The sequence below is a fragment of the Macrotis lagotis genome, chromosome X (genome assembly GCF_037893015.1).
Source record: "Macrotis lagotis isolate mMagLag1 chromosome X, bilby.v1.9.chrom.fasta, whole genome shotgun sequence".
NCBI classification, from domain to species: domain Eukaryota; kingdom Metazoa; phylum Chordata; class Mammalia; order Peramelemorphia; family Peramelidae; genus Macrotis; species Macrotis lagotis.
In genome coordinates this window covers 628594450-628620701 of record NC_133666.1, presented here as the reverse complement: position 1 = coordinate 628620701, position 26252 = coordinate 628594450, and the positions used below count along the sequence as shown (strand labels likewise).

Below are 26252 nucleotides of genomic sequence, written 5' to 3'. Positions count from 1 at the left end.
CTTGTAATAATAATAATAATAATATAGTCTAACATTTATACAGCGCTTCAAGATTTGCAAACTGGGAGTGGCTAGGTGGCACAGTGGATATAGCACAGCCCTGGGGTCAGGAGTACCTGAGTTCAAATTTGGCCTCAGACACTTAATAATTACCTAGCTGTGTGGCTTGGGCAAGCCACTTAACCCCATTGCCTTGAAAAAAACCTAAAAAAAAAAGATTTGCAAACTGGATTTCCCATGGCCATGTCAAAACCAAGATATTCAAAACAGATCTCATCTTCTCTACCCACCCTCACCAACAACAAACCCCAATCACGTCCTTATTCCTATTGAGAGCATCACCATTTTCCTAGGCACCTAGGCTTACAACTTTGCTGTTATCCTGGACTACTCCCTCTCATTCACCCTACCCACAAAATCTGTTGGCAAATTTGGTCATTTTTACTTTGCAGCATCTCCTTTGTGTCCTCTTCATACAATCACAATGCTGACTGAGGTCCTACCGACTGACACCTGGACAACAGCCTAGTAACTGGGCCCCTTGACTCATCCCTCTATATTCTACTTTATCAGTAGCCATGGTGATTTTTCTAAGGCTTAGCTCTCTAATCATATCAGACCCACCTGGCTCAATGATCTCCCATGCTCTCTATTACCTCCAGGATGAAATATCAAGTCCTCTGTTTGGCATTTAAAGTTTTTTCTACTTGGGTCCCTTCCTGCCTTCTCAGACTTCTAGTACTCTACTCTCTACTAAGAGATCCAGTGACACTGAGCTATCTGTAGTTCCTTAGAATAGACATTCCACCTCCCATCTTCTTGTCTTTGCAGTGGTTGTCTCCCAGGCCTATTCTATCCCTTCACCACTACTTCTTAGTTTCCTAGATTTCAAGACTCAGCTCAAATGTCATCTTCAAACCCTCAGCAGCCAATGCGTTCCCTATTAGAATGTGAACTCCCTGGAGCCTATTTGTTGCCTTTTTTTTTTTTAATTGATGCTTTTGGTCTGACCAACAGACTTCACATGGATTAGCTCATCAAAACTTCCTAATAGCCCCATGAGGCAGGGACTATTATTTTCCTCATGTTACTTGAAATCAAAGGGATCTTAAGAGATCACTTCTTACAGTCCTCTCATTTTCCTAATGAAGAAATTGAGGCCCAGAGAAGGAGAGCAGTGGATAGAGCATTGGACTGGGAGTCAGGGAAAGCCAGGTTCAAATCTGACCTCAACCATTTACAGGTCTTCCTGTGACCCTGGGCAAGACCTTAAGCCCCTCTCTGCCTCAGTTTCCTCTTCTTTAAATTAGGGATAGTGTAAGAATGAAATGAGATAATATTCATAAAACACTTAACACAATAACTTAATCAAAGCTTGTTTTCTTCTTTCTTTCCTAAAGTTATTTACACACACAAGTAGAAGAGCCAAAACACAGGGTTCAAGATCCAGATGTAATTCTAGCAAACAACTTTGTTAATTTAAAAATAAATGAATTTTTCAATCTACATGATGGGGAGAACATCCCAAATAGATGAGATCCCAAATCCCTTTAAGCTTATTAATATGAGTTTATGTATATTCCATTGAATATCATCTTCTTAAATTGAGATCAATGTGGCACACTAATCTCTTGTTAGAACCCTACTCTGGTTCACACGTTGTTTCTTACCCAGCTTTTTGTCATTTATCAAACTGAGGACATGATTCTTACCCTTGATCCAGATTATTGTTCAAAAATGTTCAACTGTAGCAGTAAAACTCAAAACTCACAGTAAAACTTTAATGACTATTTTTTATGTTTAATCCTTTGACCCATTTTGCACCCACCCTGTTGTTGAACTCTGATCTATCTTTTCTGCAAAGAACATAAAAGAGCCTTTATCAAATTATTGGCTAAAATCTAGGTATGTTAGATGATTATAGTGTTCCCTTGCTCTGCCCTTCTGGTTCTATAAAAAGAAATGAAGCTATTCTGGAATGACCTTAATAAAGCCATACTGGCTCTGGGTGATCACCACTTCCTTTTCTAGACATTCACTAACTCTCCCTTTAATAACATGTTCTAGAATTTTGTTAGGAATCCAAGTTAAATTTGCTGGTCTATAGCTTGCAGACTCCCACATTTCCTTTTAGGAAAATCTGGATGACTTTCTTTAGTCTTGTGTTATTTCCCCTGTTCTGTAAAAGATCAGCAAGATGGTGAAGTGATCTGAGGCTGGACTTAGGAGTTAAGAAAACTTGAGTTCAAATCCTGCCTCAGACATGTTGACCCTGGGCAAGTTATTTTATCACTCTCATCCTCAGTTTCCTCATTCATTATTGGTAATAAGAAAAATATCTACCTTCCAACATTGTCGTGAGGATCATATGAGATGCCCTTTACAAAGTGTGTTGTAAATGTTAAAACTATTTAAATAATAACTATTAGTTTCATCATCATTATTTTTTTTTTGGCAAAGCAATAGGGTTAAGTGACTTGCCAAAGGTCATACAGCTAGGTAATTATTGAGTGTCTGAGATCACATTTGAACTCAGGTCCTCCTGACTCCAGGGTTGGTACCCTGTCCACCTAGTAGCCCCCTACTGCCATCATTCTTGACAAAGGTTCAGTAATCATATCTGCCAATATGTGTTCAGAGGCAGTCATCTGAGCAAGGTGATTTGAAATCAAGGGGAAAACTAGGTTCCCTCAAACTCTCAACTTCTCTTGTGTGTCAGTTGTCCTAAGACTCACTTTTGTTCTATCCTTTCTAGTCTACAGCTCTCCTTCTTGGTAGAGAAAACAGAGGAAAGGAAGGAAGGAAAAGAAGAAAGGAAGGCAGAAAGGTAGAAAGAAGGAAAGAAAGAAAGAGCGAGAGAGAAAGAAAGAAAGAAAGAAAGAAAGAAAGAAAGAAAGAAAGAAAGAAAGAAAGAAAGAAAGAAAGAAAGAAAGAGAAAGGAAAAAAGAGAGAAAGGAAGGAAGAAAGGAATTAGTGGTTCTTGCTTCTCTAGTCTGTTATCATTATTTTCTCCACCCTAAGCAGTGGTCCTATATCCAAAACACAACTTTTGCCAGATTCAATTTATTCTGTGCTTTATCATTGCTGACATTAGATTGCAAGCTGCTAGGGGTAGTGACTATCTTCTGTCTCTTTTTGTATCACCAACATTTTAGCAAAGTGCCTGATAAACTAGTGGATACTTAAGAAATGCTTTTTGACTGACTGACTGACCCCCTTCTTATAAAACCAAACCATGCTTTTTGCATTTGTCTCCTTACCTGCCATAATTTTCATGATTCTTTTTAAAAGGTGATCAGTGGTTCCTTTTGAACTCATACAGACTCTTTCCTAACCTTTCCCTCTAGACTTTGAAATCTGCTCTTAAAAGAGCTTAAAGAACTTTAAAAAAGTTCTCTCTAGATGATGTTAGACTGTGCCTGGATTTTATCTTCTTTTTTTTTTGCTGTTGTTTTTCAGTCATGTCAGATGCTTCAGGACCCATTTGGGATTTTTCTCGGCAAAAAGCTACTAGAGGGGCAGCTAGGTAGCACAGTGGATAGAACACCAGTCCTGGAGTCAGGAGGACCTGAGTTCAAACCTGACCTCAGACACTTTATAATTACCTAGCTGTATGATCTTGGGCAAATCACTTAACCCTATTGCCTTGTAAAAAAAAAACCCAACAAATGAAGGACAAACAAAAAGCTACTAAAGTGGTTTGCCATTTCCTTCTCCAGTTCATTTTACAGACAGGAAATTCGGACAAAGCAGATTCTTCTCAGGGTCACACTGCTAGTACCTGGGATGAGATTTGAACCCAGCTCCTCCTGACTCCAGGGCTGGCACATAGCTGCTCATGTTCTTTTCTACTGATTGACAATTTTAAGTTTCCATCATTTCTACTTCAGTGGGCAGTTCCTCTTCATTGTTCAGTATTAGATGAGAAATGGAAGTTCCTCTCACTGGTTCCTCCCAGAACTTTAAGGGCAAGGCAATTGAGACACTTGTTTTGAGCCTGAAAAGTTCAGGGGTGCACAGAAACATAAAGAATGTGTATCTATTGCCTAAGTAGATCATGTCATTGGGATGGAGGGTACAATTTTGTTTCACTAAGGTGAGTCCAGAAATTATGAATTGATCTGCTTTGGGTAGAGAAAGAATATCAGCAGGTATCTGGATCACTGAGGTCTCCCCTCACATCTGTCATAATTGCATGTCAGGGCTGTGAGCTTTTCCCCAAATTCCTCACCTAGTTCTTGGTATTCAAGTAGATCATGTTTAGATGGGAATAGTATTTCTGTGTCTGTCACATCTATTCACAATGTTTCTGGTTCCTGGCATTTCTTTATACATGAGTAAATCTTCAAAATATGTGGGCCACCTTACCCCATCACTTTATCTATCCTACCCCTTTCAAATAAGATACTATATCCCTTTCTGAGCCATGTTTCAGCCATGAGTCTGACAGCCATCAAGTCTCAGTGACACCTCTGATTTCAAATTGGCTTCCTGGAATTAGGAGATCTAACTCCCTTGTTTGTTATCCAAACTTGATGTATTCTGTTTAGAAGTCACGTATTTTAATGTGGCCTCCTTCCTTGCCTGTTGTTGGCTCCTGTCAGTTCCTGGGTTTCTCTTCTACTATTCTTCCCATATGGTAGTAACCCTCCATGCTTTCTAGCTCGATGTGTGTGTATGGATAGTCCTCTCTACCACTTTCTTTTTACTTTCAAGATTTGCTTGGTTAAAGCAGCAAGGCACTCTGAGGGTTACGGGAGGCTACAAGTGCCAGGTTTGTAAAACCACCATCATTGCCACCTTAAACCACCATGTTCTGTCAGGTTCTCAGAACCCTGAATATGAAGAGTTCTAGTAACTGCAATACTTCCAGCCCAGTGCGATGTCCACAAGTCATCTTCCTGAGAAGCAAACCCCATGGAGAAAGAGCCTGGCAACTTGTTCTTTCAGTGCTGTGGCTACGACTACTGAAGACCTCTTCTCCCCTCCCTCCCCCACCCCACTGTGTCCTTCCAAGAGAGTTGTGGCTACCAAAATCCTTGGCACTGTTAATTGGTTTAACATAAAAACATGGTATGATATTATCAGCGGAAAAGAGATTAAAGAAGATACAATGACATGTGCTTTGCAGCTGTATCTGAAGAGTTACAGGACTTTTCCATGTAACTTAAAGCCCATACTTTCCAAATGTATTGTCTGCTCCATTAAAATGTCAACTTCTTGAGGCCAGAAACTGTTTGACTTTTTGATTTGTATTTCTGGGGTGTAGAACAATGCTTTGCACATGATAAATGCTTAAAAAACATTTCATTTGTTCATTCATTTATTCATTTTCAACTCTCTAGGCAGATATAAGGGCAGCTAGAGCACCAGGCCTAGAGTCAGGAAGACTTGAGTTCAAATGTGGCCACCAACACTAGCTTTGTGGCAAATCACTTAACCCTCTTTGCCTCAGTTTCCTCATCTGTAAAAATGATCTCTAGTATCTCTGCCAAGAAAATACCAAATGTTGGTCACAAAGAGTCAAACGTGATTGAAACAACAGGCAAATAAATTCTTACCAGCCCTTGGTATAATTAGTCTCTGACCATGTCATTCTTATATTTTATTCTATGAACCAGAAATCCATATCCCATTCTTAGCCACTATGTTCTTAAACCAGTTATTCGCTTCCTAAATCTGAAGTCTCTCCCTTCAAGCAATGGCAGTGACTTTGATTTCTTGCCCAAGGCTTCCTAATATCCAGCAGGGCTTTCTAGAGTCTTCCTGGCGGAAACATGTCTGAACACTTGGATCACAAGATGTGACTAGCAGTCATATTGCTTGACAAGTCTTAGAAGGTTTTCTGTCACTTCCTGGAAATATGCTCTAAGACAGAAAGCAGTCTTTTTAAAAAAATTGTTATTATCAGAGTGACAAAGAATTTCCTTATCACCCCACTTGCAGAGGGCCACAACCTTCTCCTGACCTTCCCTTCCTCTTACCCTTCCTGAATTCTCTCTCACCTGTGAATCTACATCATTCCTTGAAGGAATGCTTTCAAAGTCCATCTCCTTCCTCTTGAGAACTGGGCTCATTGGTTACAGAGCTTAGAGGGTTCACTTGTCTTTTTCCTATTTCGCCTTCCTCCTTAAGAGCTCTCTGACACATTAGGATTCTCAGCTGGTTCTTCAAATCTCTTTTCTTTTGTTTCCCCACCACCCACCAAACCACTCATTGTGCTTTTTAAATGACCACAATTCTCCCTGGTAACCTGGAAAGCAGAGAGTCATTAGCCTGTTTAGGTAGGGTACCTTGTCTTCTGGGAGAGAGGCCAGCCTGTACTTTGAACACAGATAAGCATTAACCCTACATGGTCAAGGCAGACACATAAATACAATGCATCTCTCATCTCTCACTCTTTGCAGGTCACTGCAGATTTCCCTCTGCTCTCTGGACTTTGCTTGAAGTGAGGTCTTCAGCATCTCTTTTCCTCCTGGAGAACTGCTGTGGTCTTCAAATGTGCACCATCACATCTCTTCCTGTCAGCAGCTTGAGAACTCCACCTCCTTCACTTACTTTCCTCTCCCCCCTGGCAGTCCTCTTCCTTGGATCCTCCTTCACCTTAAATCGTTCTCCTTCAACTTCTCAGCTCCTTCCAAATTCCATCTCTGGCTTTCTTCACAATTCAACAGCCCTCCAAATCTCCTTCCCAGTTCCTTCTCCTTCCTCCTGTTCCTTCTCCCATCAAAGACAAAACTAGAATGGTCAAGGCCCTATTCCCCTCAAGGTCATCAGAAAACAGGACCACAGATTTCAGCCTAGAATAGACTTCATCGATCATTTAAGCCTTTCCAATAAGGAAAATGAAGCCCAAAGCAGTTATTATTTGTCTAAGGTCACAGATAATGTGAGTGGTTCTCCTCATTGCCTCCCCCTCACTTCTCCAGGCACTGGGTTTCCCCATCCCCACACAACCCTTGACGCATAAGAAGGAGGCAGAGTCTTCTCTGATGGGGCAAACCCCAAAGGCCTTTTAAAAACTACAAACTGCAGAGAATGGGGTGGAGAGAAGGGTTCAGTCCATTCATTGTCCTTTGGGGAGAGGCAGTGCTAGCAGCCTTTAGAGACATAGTCAAAGTCCCTGAATGCTTCTTGCTCAGCAGCTGAGAGGGGCCGAGCCTCCCGAGGTGGTGTCAGAGCTGGGGCCTCGCCTGTGAACTCTTCATCAAAGTTACTGATGTCTGTTCGGCCCTTGATCACAGGAACAAAAGGTGGTGGCAGCTGGCGGGCAAGTAATGCCTCCCAGCCCAGGGTCTGGAGAGGAATGCAGGCATTAGGGAATAAATATTTATACAGCACCTACTGTTTACCAGTCACTAATTGTTTACCTCTTGATCTCCTAAACAGACCTGTGAGTTGGTGCTGTTTATATCCTCATTTTACTGTTGAGAAAACTGAGGCAGGCAGGCAGAGGTTAAATGACTTGCCCATGGTCACACCACTAGTATGTGTCTGGGACCTGAGGACTTGAACTTAGGTCTTTCTGAGTCCAAGCCCAGAGTTCTACCCACTGGGTGACCTAATTAAGTCAGTATTCCCAGCCCTGAACACATTGCTCCCCTAGACCCAGCACAGTTCCCCCAAACTTATCCCTACTCCTCAAAAGCACACTAGCAGTGTTCCCTAAAACTATCCTCTCTCTACCCAATTTTAATCAGCATCTCCTCTGGTTCCCAGCAGCAATCTAAATGTTTCCCCCTGATCTCTCCAGGGTTCCTCTAACATAATTTTGAGTCTTCCACCCCCAATTCCTATATCACCAGTATTATCTAACACTTTACCCCTGTGTCCCACCAAGAGTGACTTCAGTATCCTTCTTCAGCAACTATGGACTATAGTGTCCCTAAGACTGATTCTTCCCACCATCACAGGTCCCTTAAACTGAACCCCACACAGTCCTCCAATATAATCAAGTATCTGTAGGGAAACTGGGAAGGGAATATCACAGATTTGTGGTTGGGGGAACAGAAGTCAAGGTGTAGAAAAATGAGAGAGGTCAACTATATGGGGCAGAGAAAAACACAAAGCATAAGGAAGTAGAGATGTCAGAGTGCCAGAAGGGAAACTGAGGTACAGGGGTCTTACCCGGAAAAATGGCTGCTTCTTAACATCCTCAGCATCCCGCTCACCAGAGCCCAGTCGTCTTTCTGGATTCCGTCGAAGTAGCTGGGAAGAGACTAGAGTTAGACCCTCATGTTCCCTACACTTAACCCCTGTGTAACTAGGATCCCAGGTCCTCCTCTTTGCAGCTCAAAGAGTCCAAACATCCAATGGTATGTGCATTAGGCAAGGGACAAACCTGGGCCTATAGGGTCATGACCCAGGGTGAGTGGGAGTATGAGTCCATTGGTCCTCACCCTGCGCATGATACCAATGGCTTCGGTGGAAAGGAAACGGGGGTAGCGGACCTCATCATTGACGATACTGTCAAACACCTCTTCTTCATCATCTCCAGGGAATGGGGACTAGAAAGGAAGGAATAAAAGCATAGGAAGGGAGCTGATTCCCATAGTTCTTTACCCACTTTCAGATGACAAATGACCAAGTCTGAAATGCCCTCCTGACGCCTCTCCCCTTCTCCAAATGCTATTTATCTTTTAGGCCTCAGGTCAAGTCTCAATTCCCTCAGGAAGCTCCTCTTATGGTGACAATCTGCACTCCTATAGTTCAGCCCCGTGGATCCTAACTATTTGGGCCTGACAGAATCTTGTCTCCCAAACCAGGTTACAGGGCTAGAAGCCTGTTTTGGCTGCATAGCCTGGACATTAGACTTGAAGATAAGAAGACCTGGATTCAAATCCTGTCCTCGGAGAGTTTATGAATCTTGGCCTCTAACTTAACTTCTCCAGGCCTGTTTCCTCATCTATAAAATAAAGAGGTGAGATGAGCTGACCTCTAAGCTACTTTACAGCTCTAAATCTACTATCTTATGATTCCAATACTGTTCCAATATTTGACTAGTGTAAGGGACACAAGGAAATGATGCCTCAGACTGAGGTCACAAGACTCACCTCCCCCACCAGCATCTCATAGAGCAGGACCCCCAGTCCCCACCAGTCCACTGCCCGGGTGTAAGATGTGTCCGTCAGCACTTCAGGAGCCAGGAACTCTGGAGTCCCACAGAATGTGCTGGTGCGGTCACCGAAGCCCATCCCTAAAGGCAGACAGCAAAAGAGGAGTTGGGAAGGCATAGGAGGAGAGGGAGATTCAGTATCTGGGTGCACTGACCCTGCCTCCACCAGGTGCTTCCCCTCCCCAGCCAGGTCTTGGCCCTCACCCTCTTTGCAGAGCCCAAAGTCAGCAATCTTCACATAGCCTTCCGTATCCAGCAGTAAATTGTCCAATTTCAGATCCCTAGATGGTTTGGGGGCAATAATTAGGGTCTCCCTTGCCCAGGGGTTGCTGCACCCTGGGTTTGAGTCCTGCCCTGCCCCCAACACTGGACTTAAACCCACACCACCCCCCCCTCACATAAAGCATTTTTTTTCTCTTTCCCTGCCCACCTGTAGACAATTTTGTGATCATGCAGAAACTGCAGCCCCAGCACCACGCAGGCTGAATAGAAGCTGTGGAGAGGAAGGGGAAGAAGGGAGCTGTGGCTCTGGCTGGGTGGAGGGGAGCTATTGGGAAGGGCACCCCAGGGGAAGGAAGGAGGCTCTGGGGGGGACAAGCAGAAGATGGCCCCACACATGGGAGGAGCCCGTGGGGACAAGGAATGTGACTTCAAGGAGAGATTGGGGCCCCAGAGGGCAGCGAGCCGGGGCTGCAGCTAGAGGAAGGCCCGAGTTCAAATTCGACCTCTGACACTGCCCAGCTGCAGTGACCCTGGGCAAGTCAAGTGGGAGAAGGAAATGGCAGACCCCAGAGTCGGACACCGCTAACCCACAGAACCACCACGGGGGTCATCGAGAGCGGGTGGGGAGTGCCTGCACCCCAGGGTCCCCGGGGAGGGGGCTTACACAGCTCGGGGTTCCGTGAAGACGTCGCTGTGGATGTGCAGCATGAGGTCCCCGCCAGCTGCGTACTCCATGACGAAGCACACATGCTCCGGGGTCTGGAAGCAGCCGAATAGGTTGACCAAGAAGGGGTGGCCAGCGCCCGTCACCGCGGCCAGGATCCGCTTCTCGCACATCAGGCTGCGGAGAGGCAGGCAGAGTCGGGGCTCGGGAGTCCCACCTGGGCCTGCCCGCCGGGCCCTGCCCACCTGGGCCCACCCCTCTCCCCACCTTACCTCTCCACCTCATCTCGGGCCACTATGTCCCCCTTCTTGAGGGCTTTGATGGCGAAGAGCTCCCCGCTGGGCTGGTACTCGGACAGCAGCACCTGGGGGCAGGCGGGCACGCTGTGACTGGGGCCTGGCCTGTCCCCCCACTCCAAAGAATCCAGGCTTCAACCCACTCCCAGCCCAATCCCTACCGCCTCACCTTCCCAAAGTGGCCTCGGCCCAGGACCGCCAGGAATTTGAAATCGTTCAGGCTCAGTGGGGATGTCCTCAGGGGGCTGCAGAGGAGAGAGCGTCTAGTGGAGGCCCAGGCCTCTGGATAGAAAGGGGGTGCGGTGGAGGGAGGGTAGACTTACCTGGAAGGAGCAGATCCCGGAGTCTCTTTGTCTTCAGGCATCAGTTCCAGGGGCTGTGGGGCATCTTGGCTTCTGGGACTCTGGTCAGGGGAGAGGAAGGGAGAGTCCTGACTCTCAACTCCAAGTCCCTTCTCCTGCCCAGGCTTCTCTCCAGAGTTCTCCCCTTCTGATGGAGATAAGCTGCCTTCTCAGGGGCCACAGCGTCACAAGCCTCCACTCCACCCCCCAAAACTCTCTAAATGCAGGGGGCTGAGACACCCCATGAGGGTAAAGGGATCCTCACCAGGGAAGGGCTAGAAAGGCTGGAGGGGCTGGAGAGTGGATCCAGGGGACTTTTCTGGGTGGAGCTATCAGAGTCCAGGTTCAGTTTCTCAATGGAAATGTCCCTACAGAGAAAGAGGAAGAGGGCATACGGGTTGGCAGTATGTCCACGGTGCAACTCTTCAAAAAAAAAAAAAGCCCCAGCTTAGCTTTCCAGTTGTATTAGACATTACTCTACAGACTAGGTACATTCTTGTACCTCCTCCCTTCATTCATTCCCATGCATTGGCACTGGCAGCCTCCTGGGCCAGGAATGTATTCCCTCCTCACCTCTGGTTCTTAGAATCCCTAGTTTCCTTCAAGAACCAATCAGGGGCTACTTTCTGCAAAATTCATCCAACTATTAGCACTCTCTCCTCCCTTCCCCCAAATTACCTTGTATCTATTTTGAATATACTTACACATACACATTCATTTTTATCTGCCCTAGCAAGAATGTAAGCTCCTTGAGGGAAGGGACTATTTTGATTTTGTCTTTGTATCCTCAGAGTATGGTACATAGTAGGTGCTTAAGAAATATTTGCTTTCTTGCTGATGAGAGAGAAGAGCTGAACTGGATGTCTGAGTTCAGTTCCCAGTGCTTGGAGAGGATGTGAGAATAGGGAACCCCATAGGCAAGGGGGCAGAAAGATGCTGAAAGGAAAGGGTCTGAGTTAAAGTTCTTTAAGTTTTGTCTTTAGGGAAGGGGAATCCCAAGCCCTAGAGTGCTTAGCCTATACACTGAACATTTTAGGAAAAGGTTACCAGAACTTCTTAGTCTATGTGCTCAGGTGATGAAGGTCTAGTCTTCAGACTAGAAGAATCTAGTGTGATCAGAGATTGGGAAAAGGAGAGGTGTTGGGCAAAGGGGTTCTTACCCTGAGGTTCGACCTTCTGCTGTGGTGGCCCCAGGGCTGAAAGTGCCTGTAGAATTGGCGCTGGGAAGGAGACGCCTAAGGAGCCGTACCCATGTGGCAATGTCAATGTTCATTTGCCGGGCTCGAAGGAAAGCTTTCCCTGAACGTTAATGGGAAGAAAAAGTCTTACACTGAAGTCCTAACTCTTATCTTCTGTCCTTGCCCAACCCACCACACTCACCTTGCTGCTTGGAGAACACCTTTTTTTGCCTCTGGAGCCGTGGGATTCGCTCAATCACTGGGTTGTGGAAGATGACCTGGGAGAGAAGGGAGCTATCCCCAAACTCTGTTCTCTGAGCTTAGGTCAGGACAATAGGTGGAGGACTGGGGACAGAGAGCAGGATCCTAGCAAGAGGTTTGGAGGCTGGGGGCTGAATCTCCAGCAGCTGGTAGTCTTAGGGAAAGATAGTGTGACACTAGATATGTGGGAAGTCATACTTCTGACAGTAGGAATTCCTAGGACATTTAGAGTTCTGGGTATGGAGAAGCCTAAAGATCTGGGGCTCCTGGGAGATATAGTGATCCAGGGTCACACCTCTGCCAGAAAACATCCCTGGGAGTTTATGAGATGTGAGGAAGATGGAAGGGGAAGGAAGATGCATAGGGACCTGGGAGTTTCTGGGAGGGACTGGGGTCCAGGTCCATACCTCTGCTAGAAGACAGCCTTGGGGCTCCAACTCCAATTGCACCTGATGTCTCTGGTTGTCCAGAAAATCCTCAAGCTTCAGGAACTTTAGGGCACACAAGCCACGATGGTCCCTCCAGAATACAGACAGCTCAAGCTCTCGGGCCTGGGGAATGGGTCAGAGGGAAACTGTCCATCCTTGGTCCTTGTGTTTCCATTACCTTCCTTCCACTATAGTGATAGCAACCACCCTTGTCTTTCCCAGACACTGTTCTGCTAACACCCACCCTTTCCAGCTCCAGAGTGAAGTTTTGGTCCCAAGCATTCATGCCACATGGCTTCCATGGTGTCTGGCCCACTACTGTGTTGTCTACCTTGAGCACAGCACTGACTTCATCTGTGAAGAGACCATACTGTTGGTCAGTTCCTTTTCCCCACAAATCTCCCCCACACACCCCACCCTGCATCTACCCATGAATATTCTGCCCCAATATTATCCTCCCCCTCAGCGTATCCTAGGAATACTCAGCTGGTCGGTTCCTCGGTCTTGATGCTACCCCTGCCGCTGAGGCTGCCACTTCTGCTATAGAGGCCCTTGGCTGGGCGGCCCAAGAAGGGGTTTCGACCTTCGGGGGTGCCCGAGCTTCCTGAAGCTGGTGGAGAACTCCAAGGGACAGTCTCAGGAAGCCCACTGCAGCCCAGAACCCGTACTGATAGAGTCCCTGTGGGGAGAGGGGGGGTCATTGGGACCTCAAAAAGGTCAAGGTTTATGACCCCCAGCTATAGCCTAGGTTCTGGACAGGGGATGATGCAGGAACAGAAATCGGGGGCCAGGCCCTGGATTCCCAGGGAAACAAGGAGCAAAGGAGCCAGAAGATTTCAGACACCTGGAAGAAGGGGCTAGGTAGGGGTCTGGGGGGAGTGTGAGGTTTTGATCAGAGAATGGATGGGGATGTGAGGTCTGGGCAGGGTCCTAGGGCCCCAGGGGCGTACCTGTTAGGGGGGAGGGCTTGCAGAGGGTGCTGTAGTGAGTGGCAGGGAACGGGCCCAGGCGGGCGCTGAAGGCTGCAGACGAGGCCATGGCCAACTCCTCCAAGAGCAGTCGCCCCTTGGGGTGATCAGCGGGCAGCTCTCCAAGGCGGAGCTCCAAGGCGGCCCGGAGCAGTGCCAGCTTCTGGGTGGACTCGGTCAGCTTGGCCTGGGCCTGAACAGAGAGGGGCAGTGCATGAGAGGGAGCAGAGGGGGCCTCCAGGGAGTGAGCCCACCCCTTGTGGTTGCCCACCACCCCCTCTACGGGCCTGCCCCACCCCCATGGGTACCTCTGAGACAGCCTTGCGGTCTGGGGCCTTGGCAGCACTGAGCAGGCGCAGCACATTCTTGGCTCCCTCAGCCACTGCATGCTCCACTCGGAAGTGATGCCTTAGTTCCTCGATACGCAGCTCCACTGCGCCCAGGTCCGGGCCCCCTGTGGCCACCAAGGGGTCACCGGCCAATGAAGGGGGTCCCCCCACCCCACAATGGCCACACATAATGGGGCACACCTGGCTGAAGACACACACTGGGGCTCCAGCAGGATCCTGTGCCCCCCTCCCCCCAGCCAGCCTGGGCTCTGTTTGTGACTTGGGGGGAAGGGCTTTCCCAGGGCAGGGGCTCACCATGTGACTCCTCTGAGCCCTGGCTCTCCAGCTGGCCGGCCTGCAGGGCCTTCCGAATCTGCATGCGGATGATGTCGATCTTCGTCTTACTGTCCTGCAGCATCTGCTGGGCCGTGAGCAGCAGCTTTCGGTCCTGGAAAAGAGAGGGAATGGGGAGAGGAGAGGAGAAAACACCCGCCCCTCCCTACCCCACCCCTCTCTCTCTCACACACACATACACACAAAATTAAGTGTGTGTTCCTGCAGGATCATGTGATACCTATGTTCTGCTGTCACATGAAAGGTGCATGTGTGCATGCCCCTGACACACGTGTCCCAGAGCTAACCAACCTGTCTATTCTGGAGGGCAGAGTCATCTAAGTTTGTTACAAGTCTGTTTTCTTCCTGTAAATGTGAGTCCTCATGGAATCATAGAAAGTCAGAGCTGGAAGACACTTTAGGGGTTGTCTAATCTAATCTCCTCATTTACAAATGAGGCAACAGAGGTCACATTACAATTCAGAAGCAGAGAAGGGACTTCTAGTGAAGCTGCTGCTTCTCTGCCTGGGCCACCTCAGTTGGGAGGGACTTTGGTCATTTTGCAAATGAAGAAGAAAAAGAGGCCCAGAGAAGAGATGTATCTGGGCAGCCCCTTCCTTTCTCTCTCTCTCTCTCTCTCTCTCTTTTTTTTGCAAGGCAATGTGGTTAAGTGGTTTGCCCAAGGCCACACAGCTAGGTAATTACTAAGTGTCTGAGACCGGATTTGAACCCAGGTACTCCTGACTCCAGGGCCAATGCTTTATCCACTGCACCACTTAGCCGCCCCCTCTCACTCTTTTTAAGAAAGATTTGAAAGATTTTATTTATTTTGAGTTTTTTTTCCCCTAATCTTGGTACCCTCCCCCCACCCCCCACAGAATGCAGTCTATTAGTCTTATTTTTTTTATTTTTTATTTTATTTTTTAAGTTTTTGCAAGGCAAATGGAGGGGCAGGGGGGTTAAGTGGCTTGCCCAAGGCCACACAGCTAGGTAATTATTAAGTGTCTGAGACTGGATTTGAACCTAGGTACTCCTGACTCCAGGGCTGGTGCTCTATCCACTATACCACCTAGCCGCCTCCATTCTATTAGTCTTTATGTTGTTTCCATGGTATGCATTGTTCTAAGTTGAATGTGATGAGAGAGGAATCATATCCTTAAGGAAGAGACATAAAGTATGAGATCCTTCCTTTCTCTTCAGTACTCTTCTTGCCCCGGGCCCTTCAACCAAGGGAGAACTAGGAAGGGATTCAGTTTGGATTGCCACAGCTCTTCAACAGAGCTCTACAAACTGCCTCCAACTTAGAATGATGAAATAGTAGAGCTAAAAGGTATAATCTCAAAGATAGGAAACTGAGGCCTAGAAAGGGAAAGGGACTGATTGCCCCAAGGTCACAATGCTAGTGAACTGTAGATGCAGGCCTCTGTACTTCATGTCCTCTGGTGGAGTCTGGGGTTCTTTTCATTCTAGCCCAGATGCATTAACCAAGTCTTGGCCAAGTAAGGCTCCCCTAACTCTTCCTTCCTCGTCCCTCTAGTCCTGAGCAGGACTTAGGGAAGTGTCATCCCTCCCAACCCCAGGTCTCAGCTCCCAAGCTCACCTTGGTGTTGCCATTGCTGTAGGTGTGGATCATGTTTTCTGCCCCTTGCTTGACCTTGAGCTCGATGGTCAGCTGCTTCTCCAAGCCAGCCACCAGGCTTAGACTGGTGGCCGAGCAGTTGGGGGACTGGGGGTCATCTGGAAAGCACAGAAAGGGGAGAGGTCAGAGTCCCCTTCTACCCAGGACTTATGGGAGTTTCCTGGGTGCAACTATAGACCAAACTACCTTCTTTCTGAAAAACAATGATTCAACTAGGAACCCTAGTGTCCCAGCTCCCTGTTCAGAGCATCTGGCTGCTTTGCTTCTGTCCTGCCTGGAGTCTGAATATTTCATGGGGAGCCGAGGTAAGGGGAGCTGCTGGTGTGGTTTCCACCCTAAGCCAGAAAGACAAGCTGGGGGCTGGGAGCCTGGAGGCCTAGAATCTTGACCCTTCTGTGTCCCTCCCTCCTCTCTACCCCCCCACAATATTTCCTGATGGAGAGAGAGTTTTTAGACTAGACCTAGATTTCTTGCCCTCAGTTCAAAGGACAGCCTCAAGACATGAGGAGGCTCCCACATTTTAATACCACCCTGAGATGCTACATAGGTAGTCCCACTGTGGTCTGGAATACCAGGACCTTCTTTTCTCCTTGGAACCCTGGCATTCAGATTGCCCCATCCCCAGCAGGTTCTTCCTAATGTCCAGTCTCTGCTGTCTCGGCTTCTCAGGCCCTTTCCTCAGCACCTTGCTCACCCTGGGCCTGGCTGAGCTGGGACTGGGCTTGGCTGGGCTCATGAAGCACCACAAGGCTATGGAGCTCTTGCAGCTGGCTGTGCAGCAAGTCCAGGCGCCGGGTGGAGCCCCTAAGCAGCAGTTCTACTGGGCCCAGGCTTCGGCCGAGGTCAGTGGTTGCCCGCCGCAGGTTCTCTGCTCCCTCTTTCAGCTTCAGCTCCTTTCGGATCTCCCGCCGTAGTCGTTCCACCTCCAGCTCCAGGCGCTGCTGTACCCCTGGCGCTGCCAGGTCTGCTCCTGCTAGGCCTAGCTGCTCTAGTACTGACCAACTCCCGGTCTCGCTCTGTGAAGGGGACAAAGGGAAAGACCATGTCTCAGCACCCTAGGGACCCAGGATTAGGAGAACCGGAGGGAAGAGGAGGAAATGCCTCTTTTGGGGGACCATATTTAGCCTCCTCAGCCTGGTTTCTTGAGTTGGGAAGCCCAAACTCATGGAATCCCAGAGGCTTAGAGCTGGAAGAGACTGCTCAGTAAACACTAGTCAAATCCCTTCATTTGCAGCAGAGGCAGTGTTAAAGGGGTTTCAAGCAGAAACCCTGATTTGAATCCTATTTCTTTTTTTTAGTTTTTTTGCAAGACAGTGGGGTTAAGTGGCTTGCCCAAGGCCACACAGCTAGGTAATTATTAAGTGTCTGAGGCAGGATTTGAGCTCAGGTCCTCCTGACTCTGGGGCCGTTGCTCTATTCACTGCGTCACCTAGCTGCCCCTGAATCCCATTTCTGCCACTATATGACCTCCAACAAGTTATCCCGTTGTTTCATGCCTGCTTCCATCTACCTGCCCCATCTCTAAAAAATGAACAGATGACATTTTAAGTTCCTTCCACTTCCAAAGCACCTGCAAATATGTCCCCACCTGCACAGACCTAAAGATTACAAAATACAAGGGACTTCTAAAGTCATTTTGCCCAATTTTCTTTCATTTTACATATGATAACTGAGGCCCAAAGAGAGGAATTGACTTGCTCAAGGTCACACTGTTAAGTTGCAGAGTAAGGGTTTGAGGGTTATACTTTCTTCCTACCTTTCTCTGTGCTCCTCAAAATTGTCCTTCTCCTAACCCAGAACAGGCCAGACTCCTTCCTGAGCTGGCAGATGTAATTCTCTCCCTTTCCCTTTATTCTTAGAAGTGAAATCCCATCACCTCCAGTCCATAGAGATGTCTTTACCCTCTGAGGACCTATAACCCCTTTAAGCTTAATTTCATCCCACAACTAACTCAGAGTTTTCAAGAGAGGGAGGCAGAGAGTAGGGAGTCTGAGCCCTCTTGCCAGACAATGGGCAGGGACCAGTCTCTGCCTCCCGGGCAACATAGCCCTACAAAATGCTATTCATACATGATAGGTGATGGGTACAGACTTCTTGGATGGAGTATCACAGAGGGACTGTGGGGCAGGGGTCCCAAGAATCCACCCCTGATTTAATAAATTCTTGGGGGTCCATATATCTCCTGTATCTTTGACATCAAATATTTTTTTTTCTCTACTTGGGGCAGAGGGCTGCCTTCATCTCCGACCCCCTCCCCACCCACTAGAACATAATTTTCCCCTAAGCTCAGAGAAGCATTAGATCAGAAGCAGGCCTACGGTGAAGGCTGTGGCTAGCAGGAGTTCCAACAGGGTTCTCAGTATTCTTGATTCAAGTGACAGTGTCATCCAAAGTCCTGGAGGAATGACCTTAGAGGACCCAGAATTCCGGTTGGGAAGTGATTCCCATAAATCCAAATTCCTGGAGAGGCTGGATCACCCAGGATACTTGTTGTCCCTGACCCTTAAGTCTGACCCTGACCAAGAAGATTCCTTACTTGTCTCCATGGGGAACCCCAGGCAGCCAGTGGTTCCATCTCCCCATCTTACCCACCATCCCCTCCTTCTGGCCTGCCCAGCCAGACCCCTTACTCTAGTGATCCCCGGAGGGAGATCTGTCATTGACCTTCCTGGGGAGTGAAGTGAAGCCGCAGGTGAACAGACAGTCCCTATCCCTAGCACTTAAGAATCCAAGCTCCAAAGCTGCCCTCCCCCCACCCCGGCCCAGTCTCCCACCTCTAGCTCCAGCTCCGAGGGGGGCTCAGCTTCCGCCATCCTGGGTCCTGGGGCGGCTCCGCCCTCTCTTCCTGGCTTGGCCCAGAGCTCTGAGTCTGCCACTTCCTCTTTCCTGCCTCCCCAGGCCTCTTTAAGGGCACCCCCCCCCAGGGGGAAGGGGAAGAGGGGCCCAGAGTATCAGGGCAACACTGAGTGAGGAGGAGCATCCCTCTCCTAAACACAGAGGGGACCAGCCTGTGAGATGCCAGCTGAAACATCTGGGGTGTCCCCCCACTTCTTACAGCTCTGGGGCAGGCTTGGGTCATCAAGGAGGGCTGGGGTGGCGGGTGTGAGGGTGCCTACTACATACCTCCACACAGGGCCATGTGTCCCAGGGTCCCGAACCTCGGCCCCTGGAACTTAGGGCTCATAAGATTTAGAAATCCTCTTATCCAATCCCTTTATTTTACAGATGGGTAAATTGAGTTCCAGATTAGGGATGTGATATCCCAATATACCGAGGAAGAGATATTTCAAATCCTCTCTTTTTGACTCTAACATTTGCTCCCTTTTCCTTTGAATCCTGACTCCCCTCCCTTCCTATCCCCCCCACCTAGAGCCTGTCCTTCCCTGTTTCTCAAAGCAGACTTCCTGTTGCCTCCCAGGCTGGAGCCCACTTCCTGCGGCCCTAGTGATAAGCTGGGTCGGAGAGCAGAGGGGACATGGCAGCCCCCTTACCTGTGGACCATCAAACCCAATCTCATCATTCTGTCCCTGAAGAGTTGGTGACTTTTCCAAACACAGCTAGTAAGGGACCAAAGTAGGATTCAAACTGGCCCTTTCTGACCCTAAAATTAGTCTTCTTTCTCTTGCAAGACCATTCTATAATTGATCTTACTCTGTGAGTCCTAAGGGTAGAGGTTGAGTTCCTCTGAACTTCACATTCAAGGAGTAGACTCCAAGTTCAGGTCACCTTCCAAAGAAGGGCAGAATTGATGGGGGGAGGGGGGAAGGAGAGGAGGAAGTGGTCCTCTCCATTGTGGTGGAGGACCCTTCCCTCCTCCACCCAGCATGGAAGCCAGGAGCCACACCTCCTAGCCTGCAAAGTGACCTCCTTCCTCTCCCAGCTGCCACTTTCCCAATCCCCCCAGGGCTGGGGCCAGCTGGACCAAGCCCCACAAAGGGCCTATTCAGGCCACCCCCACCCCTAGCCTAAGCAGGAGGTTCCCTCTCTTTCCCAACAGCCCCAACTCTATTTCTCATCCCCTCTCTATTGTTCTAAACTAGCTCCTTAACACCCCAAGCCTAGAAGTCCAAGCCTAAAGTGAGCAGCCTCAAGACTATTCCCCCAAATAACCTAGGTCTTAGGATCACTGATGTACAGGGGGAAGGGGTCTCAGAGAAAGTTTAGTCTAAACGCTCCCATTTTATAGATGAGGAAACTGAAGGCCAAAGAGGTTGTGACTTGCCCCAGATCCCACAGATAATAAATGTCAGAGGCAGCATTCAAACTTCAAACTCTATCAAGATTTCTCTCCTGGTCTCCCAAACACAGAGACTATCCCTCTGAGTTGTCACCTAGAAAAAGAGCAACTATTGACTTTGAGGCCTTCGTGAATCCCAAGCATTTCAAGTCCTGGCTTCATTGGGGAAGAATGAGGGGAGAGGACTACCTTTCCTCTTCTGTCACTAATAGGACTATGAGGAAGGAGGAAACTGAAGCTGGAGGGGACTTTAAAGATTATCTAGTTTACCCCGTGGTTTTATAGATGAGCAAACCAGGACCCGGGGGAAGAAGTAATTTGCCCAAGGTCACACTAAGTGACAGAGCCAAGATCTGAGGCCAGATCTTGGTTCTTTTCTTTTCATTGTCCTGCCACTGGAGGCAGAGAGGCCCTCAGAGACGACGGGGAAGAGAAGGGGGCATGGAGTTCTCCCAGTCTCCTCCTCTTCCCACGGTGCCTGGTTCCTGCCACTGATCAGACTCCCCCAGTCCTCCTTTCTAGGGCCGACTGAACTCAGCTGTATAAGCTGCAGGGCTGGAACCTGGTGACCTCAGTTACCCAGGAATGTGGGGCGGAGAGAGGCCACTGGGCCTGCCCCAATCCCTCCCTACTCAATCCCTGGCTGGGATGCTCTGCTCTGGGGCCTTAGGGCCTAGCATGCAGCTGCCCCAGGGTCACCTAGGGTAAGGGGGAAACTTTCCCCTTCCTTCAGGCTGAAAATTGTGACTGGCTTCAGGAGTCATGATTTATAGAACTTAGAGCTGGAAAGACCCTTAGAGAGATCATCCCAACCTCTTCATTTGACAGTGGAAGAAACTGAGGCCAAGGAGAAGGGACTAACTAGATGTTAGAGTCCATGAACTATTGGGATTTCTAAATATATATATATATATATATATATATATATATATATATATATAATATATATTTTAATACTGTATTTCAATATAATTGTTTTTCTTTGTAATCTTCTGCATTTTATTTCATGCAAATAAAAACATTATTTTCTCTACGGCTCCAGACTGCCAAGACAGACACAGTTAAGAACTGTTGGAATAGCTAACGCCGCCCAGTTAGCAAGCCAGGATGACCAGTTCTATCTCTAGGAATCAAGATGTCCCGAGTTCCCAGTAATCCCCAGCCCCTGAATCCAAGCAGTACCTTCCTCCTCCTACCAGCCTGCAGCCTGCATACCAGTCTGGGACCCAGGCATCCCCACCCCCAATAATGTCTGGTTCCGAGGCTTCCTGAGCAAAAACCGGACATCCTTACCCCGGACATAGTATAGACAAACAGACAGACGTGTTAGCATGGAGACAAGCAGACAGACAGAGGGATGGGGATAGGGGGATGGAGTGTGTGTGTGTGTGTGGGGGGAGGTCACTCTGAGCCTGTAGATGGGGAGGGAAGGAAGGAAAATTATTGAGTTGAGGGAGGATAAGGCAGCAGGCCACACAGATAGGCCTGTGGATCTCCTCCTACCCTCAAGGGCCTTGACGGTTAATTAACCCCTTGGCCCCTAGGGGGGTGACTCATAGGGAGGAGGGGCTCCTTCCTCCCCCAAGGACCTGAGCATCCTGAACACACAGCTCTAGGCCCCACCTTCCCCCATTGTGGACCCAGGCGTCCTGATTCCAGGCTCCCTTCTCCAGCCCACACACTTCCCGAAGCCTGACATGGGGTGAAGCGCCAGGCATCCTTTGTTCTTATCCTAGAATGGAGACCGAGGGGAAAACAAGGGAACCTGCAGCTTCCTCCATTTGCCCTGGTCCCATCATAAGGGGAAAGGGAGGAGAAGATAAAAACAGTTGATGGAGGATAGAAAGAGTTGGAAAGCCACCCTCTACCATCTGTTCTGGGACAGATGGGCTGAGTGTAGATTCTCTCCTTCCTCACCCCAGCCCCCCTTCAACACCACCTGAGAGCAGACTCATAGTCCAGGGGAGCAGCTATAGTATAGAAGGAGAAGAATCAGGATTTATAGTCAGGAAACTGGAATTCTTGTCCTACTTTTACTACTTCTTACTATGGGCAAATCATTTAGCTAGTCACTCTAGCCTCAAGTTTCCTCCTCTGTAAAACAAGGATATTAATACTATCTTTCTCACATTAAAGTAATAGGATTTAGGGCTAGTAGGGTTTTTAGAGACCATCTAGTTCAGTCTCTTCATTTACTGAAGAGGGAACTACTGAGGTCCCAGAAGTGCCACATGGGTGGGAGAGCTAGGATCTTCAGATCCTTCTCATTCCACATCCCAGGGCTCTATCATTGCAAGCTGTTTCCCTTCATCAGGAGGAGTAAGCCATAAAATGCCAGACAAATATGAAATACTGTTAAGTCATAAACTTTCAGGTTCAGTTTCATCCTTTGGAAAACTGAGATAATATTTATGAGGATTATATGAGATAATGTATGTTAAACACTTTATAACAATAACACTGATAAAAAAATTTAACATTGAGAAATTACTTTTTTATATATATATATATATATATATATAAGCTGATATTAGTATTATTACTATCATTAGAGCTGAAAGGGGCACTTAAGAGTCTAATTCAATTCCCTTATTTTATAGTTGGGCAAAATTAGGTCAGTGGAGGTTAATTTACATGAGATCACACAGAAAGTTAGGGACAAAACTGGGACTAGAGCTGTTTTCTCATTTACTTTCCCTATGTATTTTACTGCCTCTCTTAGTGATCATAATAACTCTGCCACAGTATAGGGATCTGGATCCAGACACTAGCCAGATACTTCTGCTTTCGAGACTGACCCCGGGGCAGCCCTAGGGTCTCTTTCCAGAGGAAATGCAGAAGGAAAGAAAAGGGGCTTAACAATGACCCCAAGTCTGATCTGTAATCAGTTCTAGAGCTAGATGGAGCAGGGATCTTCTCAACTCTTAATTTTTTAAATGAGTGCTGTATTCAGGATGGGAAACTGAGGCAAAATACAGATGTCATCCTTGCTTACAGATGAGGAAACTTCTCCCTTCAACTTGGGGGTGAGAGGGCCCAAATTCACACAGCATTGAACTTTTGTCAAATTTGTCTGAAAACCGAGGTTACCTCTTTCCTTTTCCAAACAGCCAGTGGCTATTCCTGGGGAAATCTAGAGTTTGGCAGTGTGAGGGGATATATTTCTGTAAAGGACAGACCTGGCTCTTCTCCTTTCAGGTCCTCCTCAGGACCCAGTACAACTGATGTTCAGTGATCACAGATAGGACCATTGGATTCCAGGGGGAAAGTATTCTAGAGTGGGGAAGCTGAGGCACAGAGAAACTCAGTCAACCCCTTTTCTCTCATGATGCTGAGGATCCTGATATCCAGAGATCCTCCCCCATTGGTCTGCTCCTTCTTCAGGCTTAGCCTTTCACTGCTCTTTTGGAAAAGGGAAAGGAGGAACAGGAGGTAATTTATATGCCCCACCCCCAGCAGGTTGCTTCTCCCAGAGACCTCTGTGTTCCCCCCTCCCCCAGTCCCCTGCCCACCTCATCAACAGTGGGTTGGCGTCTAACCTTGTGCGATCGGCAGCACCAGACGCGGCTGGCTCCTCCACACGGGGGCCCTGCCATCAGCTTGGCCGAGGGGTGCTCCCTCCAGACTTGGTAGTGGGGAAGGACAAAGATGAGGGGGGAGGGAGAATGCCACCAGGGAAGGGGAGACACAGAAGGGACAGAGGGTAGAGGAACAGGAAGATTGCAGAAGGAGATGAAAACCCAGTTATAAAGCGACAGCTGGACAGCCAGGGGAGTTAGTTGGAGTTGGGGTGGGCATGGGGCAGGGTTGAGTAGTGATTGAAAACATTTCACCTATTTTCACCTTTGGCTCTAGGAAGTGAAACTCAGTGGTTCTAGGACAGGAGACCAATAGCCTAGGCCATTCTAAGACTTCATTGGACCTTCAATTATATATTAGAAAGGAAGGTTACCTGATGGTTGGTTGTTAACTCAAAATATTAGAAATGAAACGCATTATCTCCCTTGCTTTATACAAAGGGAAACTGAGACCCAGAGAGGAGGGGTTTGTCCAGAGAATTCATAGCAAAACCTAGCAATTCAACTTTTGGTGGTGTGAATGTGCTAAGAATTGAATATGTTCAGAAAAACCATTTGACATCCAATTAGAGTAGTGTCTCCTATAATACATTTCCATTAATGTTTTCTTAAAATTTATTCATGCTTCATGAAGTGTAACCTTTCTAAGTTGGATATGAATTTAATTTTTTTTGCAATGGTATAATATCTTTATTGGGGAATATAACCAAATTCAGAAAACAAGATTTCTTTTAAGCAGTGCTTACCGAAAAAAACCAAACAAACTAGTTATAATTCATAAATTTACAGGGTAACCAAAGCATCTAAAATTAACTGGGTTTTGATTTAGGTTTCCTGACTCCCAGCTCTTTCCACTACACTACACTGTCTCTGTAACTCAGACTTAGGGAAGGGAATATGTAGTCAGGAAATGATCATGGAGGATATCACAGAAGGTAATCTGGCTGGCTCTGGGTTCCAGATTCTAGATTCTAGATTCTAGAGGGAGGTCTAAGTATGGAATGATGAAGAGACTGAAGAAGAGAAGAGAAATGAAGGTCTGAGTATTAGCTGTGTCAATTCAGTTATCTTAGTTTCCCTCAAAAAAAGCACTTTGTCGGTCTGTGGACCATTATAAAATTAGAAGTATAATTAATCATCGATTGATCACTTGTATCTTGGGCAAAAATGAAAGTCTAGATTCCTGGATTATTTTTTGAGGCCTAATTAGAGTTGAAAAATCATCTGTCAACAGGTGACAATCAGGAGAACATTAAATCCCAGGCTTAAGGTTTGCAACTCTACTGGAGGTGGGGGTCAAGATGAGGAGAAAAGGGATATTTCTCTCTCATCACACTCAATTTGGATCAATGTACAACATGGTACAACATGGAAACAGAGTAAAGACTGACAGATTGCTTTCCATGGGGGTGGGGTGGGGGGAGGGAAGTAAGATTGGGGGGAAAATTGTAAAACTCAAAGAAAAAGAAAAAGATGAGGAGAGAAGCAGATCTGACACTGCTCAGAGCCTTGGTCAGACACCTCTAGGTCTTTCCTTGTCCTTTCCTGTCTCTGACCTCTGAGGTGGAGCCTTCATTTAGTAAGCCATTGCCTCTTACTCTATTCAGAAATGAGAAATCATGAGGGTTGGGGAAGTCTGGGAGAGATTCCTGGATGAATCAGGGAGCAAGGGATAATGGAAAGAACACTGCATTTGGAGCCGAAGATTCTGGATTCCTCTGCTTTTGCTACCTGTTCAAACTCGGGCGGCTTCCTTCCTTCTGAGCCTCAGTTTCCCCATCTGTAGAATGAAGCCGGACTAGATGATGTCTTAGCTGCCTGCCGGGGGCAGCTCCTACGGTCTTACGATCTATGCCTGGCACTGGTGGCAGATGGGGAGGAGGGTGGCAGGGCGGACAGGTGGAGTTGCACCTGCTGGGGGGGCGGAGTCTCCGTCCCGAGGCAGGCGCAGGGGCACACAAACACATAATGGAGGCGTCGAGGGGCCCGAGGGCTGAGGAAAGCCCCGGCCCCCCAGGCCCGCAGGACCTGGCCTTCCCCCCAAGGCCCAGCCCCGGGAAATGCCGCGGCTACTGGGCTGGGGGGCTCGGGGCCCCGGGCACCTCGCGGCCGCTCGCCCCGCCGCTGCCCTCCCTCGCAGCCCCCTCCCCGGGCCGGAAGGCGCCGCGCCGCCCCTGGGCCCGGGCCCGGCAGGCCGGGGCACTGGTCCGGGGCTCGCGCGGCCGTTCCGGGGGCGGGGCGGGGCCTCCGCGGCTCCCTCGGGGTGGCGGCGGGGCCGGGCCGCGGGGCGCCGGCGGAGGGGGAGCCCCGGCCGCGGCAGGTGCCCGCCCGCCGCCCCCAGCCCTGTACCTGCAGCGCGTCGCTGGCCATGGCTCCCCGCGCTCGCCGCTCCTCCGCCGCCTCCCTCGCGCCCGCGCGGCGGCCGGCCCCGCAGCCCGCCCTGCGCCGCCCCGGCCCGGGGCATGCACCCGCTCGGCCGCCGCCCCGCCCCGTCTCCCGGCCTCCTCCCCCGAGGGGAGCTTCCCCGGCCCCCGGGTTCTAGGCGCCCGCAGGAGGGGGGCGGGCGGCTCCGGAGCGCTCCCGGGCGCGCTCCACCCGGCGCGCGCGCGCAAGGCCCGCCACAGTCACCGCCCCCGGCCCCCGGGCCCTGGGCCCCGCGGCCT

The 26252-nt window shown here is 48.6% G+C and overlaps 1 protein-coding gene across 3 annotated transcripts; it reads right to left on the bottom strand.

Moving 5' to 3' along the window:
- Nucleotides 1-298: 298 nt before the first annotated feature.
- PKN1 (protein kinase N1) lies at nt 299-26045 on the bottom strand. Of its 3 annotated transcripts, none has more exons than XM_074203626.1 (22): nt 25939-26045; nt 16469-16790; nt 15736-15872; nt 14118-14250; nt 13782-13927; nt 13456-13666; nt 12993-13184; nt 12750-12859; nt 12485-12628; nt 12019-12094; nt 11799-11937; nt 10904-11006; nt 10621-10700; nt 10467-10542; nt 10274-10365; nt 10002-10178; nt 9546-9608; nt 9320-9396; nt 9054-9196; nt 8400-8507; nt 8128-8208; nt 299-7296 (listed from the first exon to the last, which is right to left on the bottom strand). In XM_074203626.1, the coding sequence occupies exons 1-22, from the start codon at nt 25957-25959 to the stop codon at nt 7093-7095; spliced, it is 2835 nt and encodes a 944-aa protein (XP_074059727.1). In that variant the 5' UTR covers nt 25960-26045; the 3' UTR covers nt 299-7092. The 3 variants fall into 3 exon arrangements, with proteins under 3 accessions (XP_074059727.1, XP_074059724.1, XP_074059725.1); XM_074203623.1 differs by lacking the exon at nt 25939-26045 and adding an exon at nt 23551-25294; XM_074203624.1 differs by lacking the exon at nt 25939-26045 and adding an exon at nt 18549-18745.
- Between the last annotated feature and the right edge of the window lie 207 nt (nt 26046-26252).

What these genes read in the sequence shown, in the direction of transcription:
- PKN1 (XM_074203623.1), bottom strand. Translation starts at nt 23,607, where the DNA reads ATGGCAGGGCCCCCGTGTGGAGGAGCCAGCCGCGTCTGGTGCTGCCGA. An exon ending in GCCGAGGCCACTTTGGGAAG is followed by an intron (nt 10,366 to 10,466) that starts GTGAGGCGGTAG and finishes GCCTGCCCCCAG; the next exon opens with GTGCTGCTGTCCGAGTACCA. An exon ending in GATCACAAAATTGTCTACAG is followed by an intron (nt 9,397 to 9,545) that starts GTGGGCAGGGAA and finishes CAAACCATCTAG; the next exon opens with GGATCTGAAATTGGACAATT.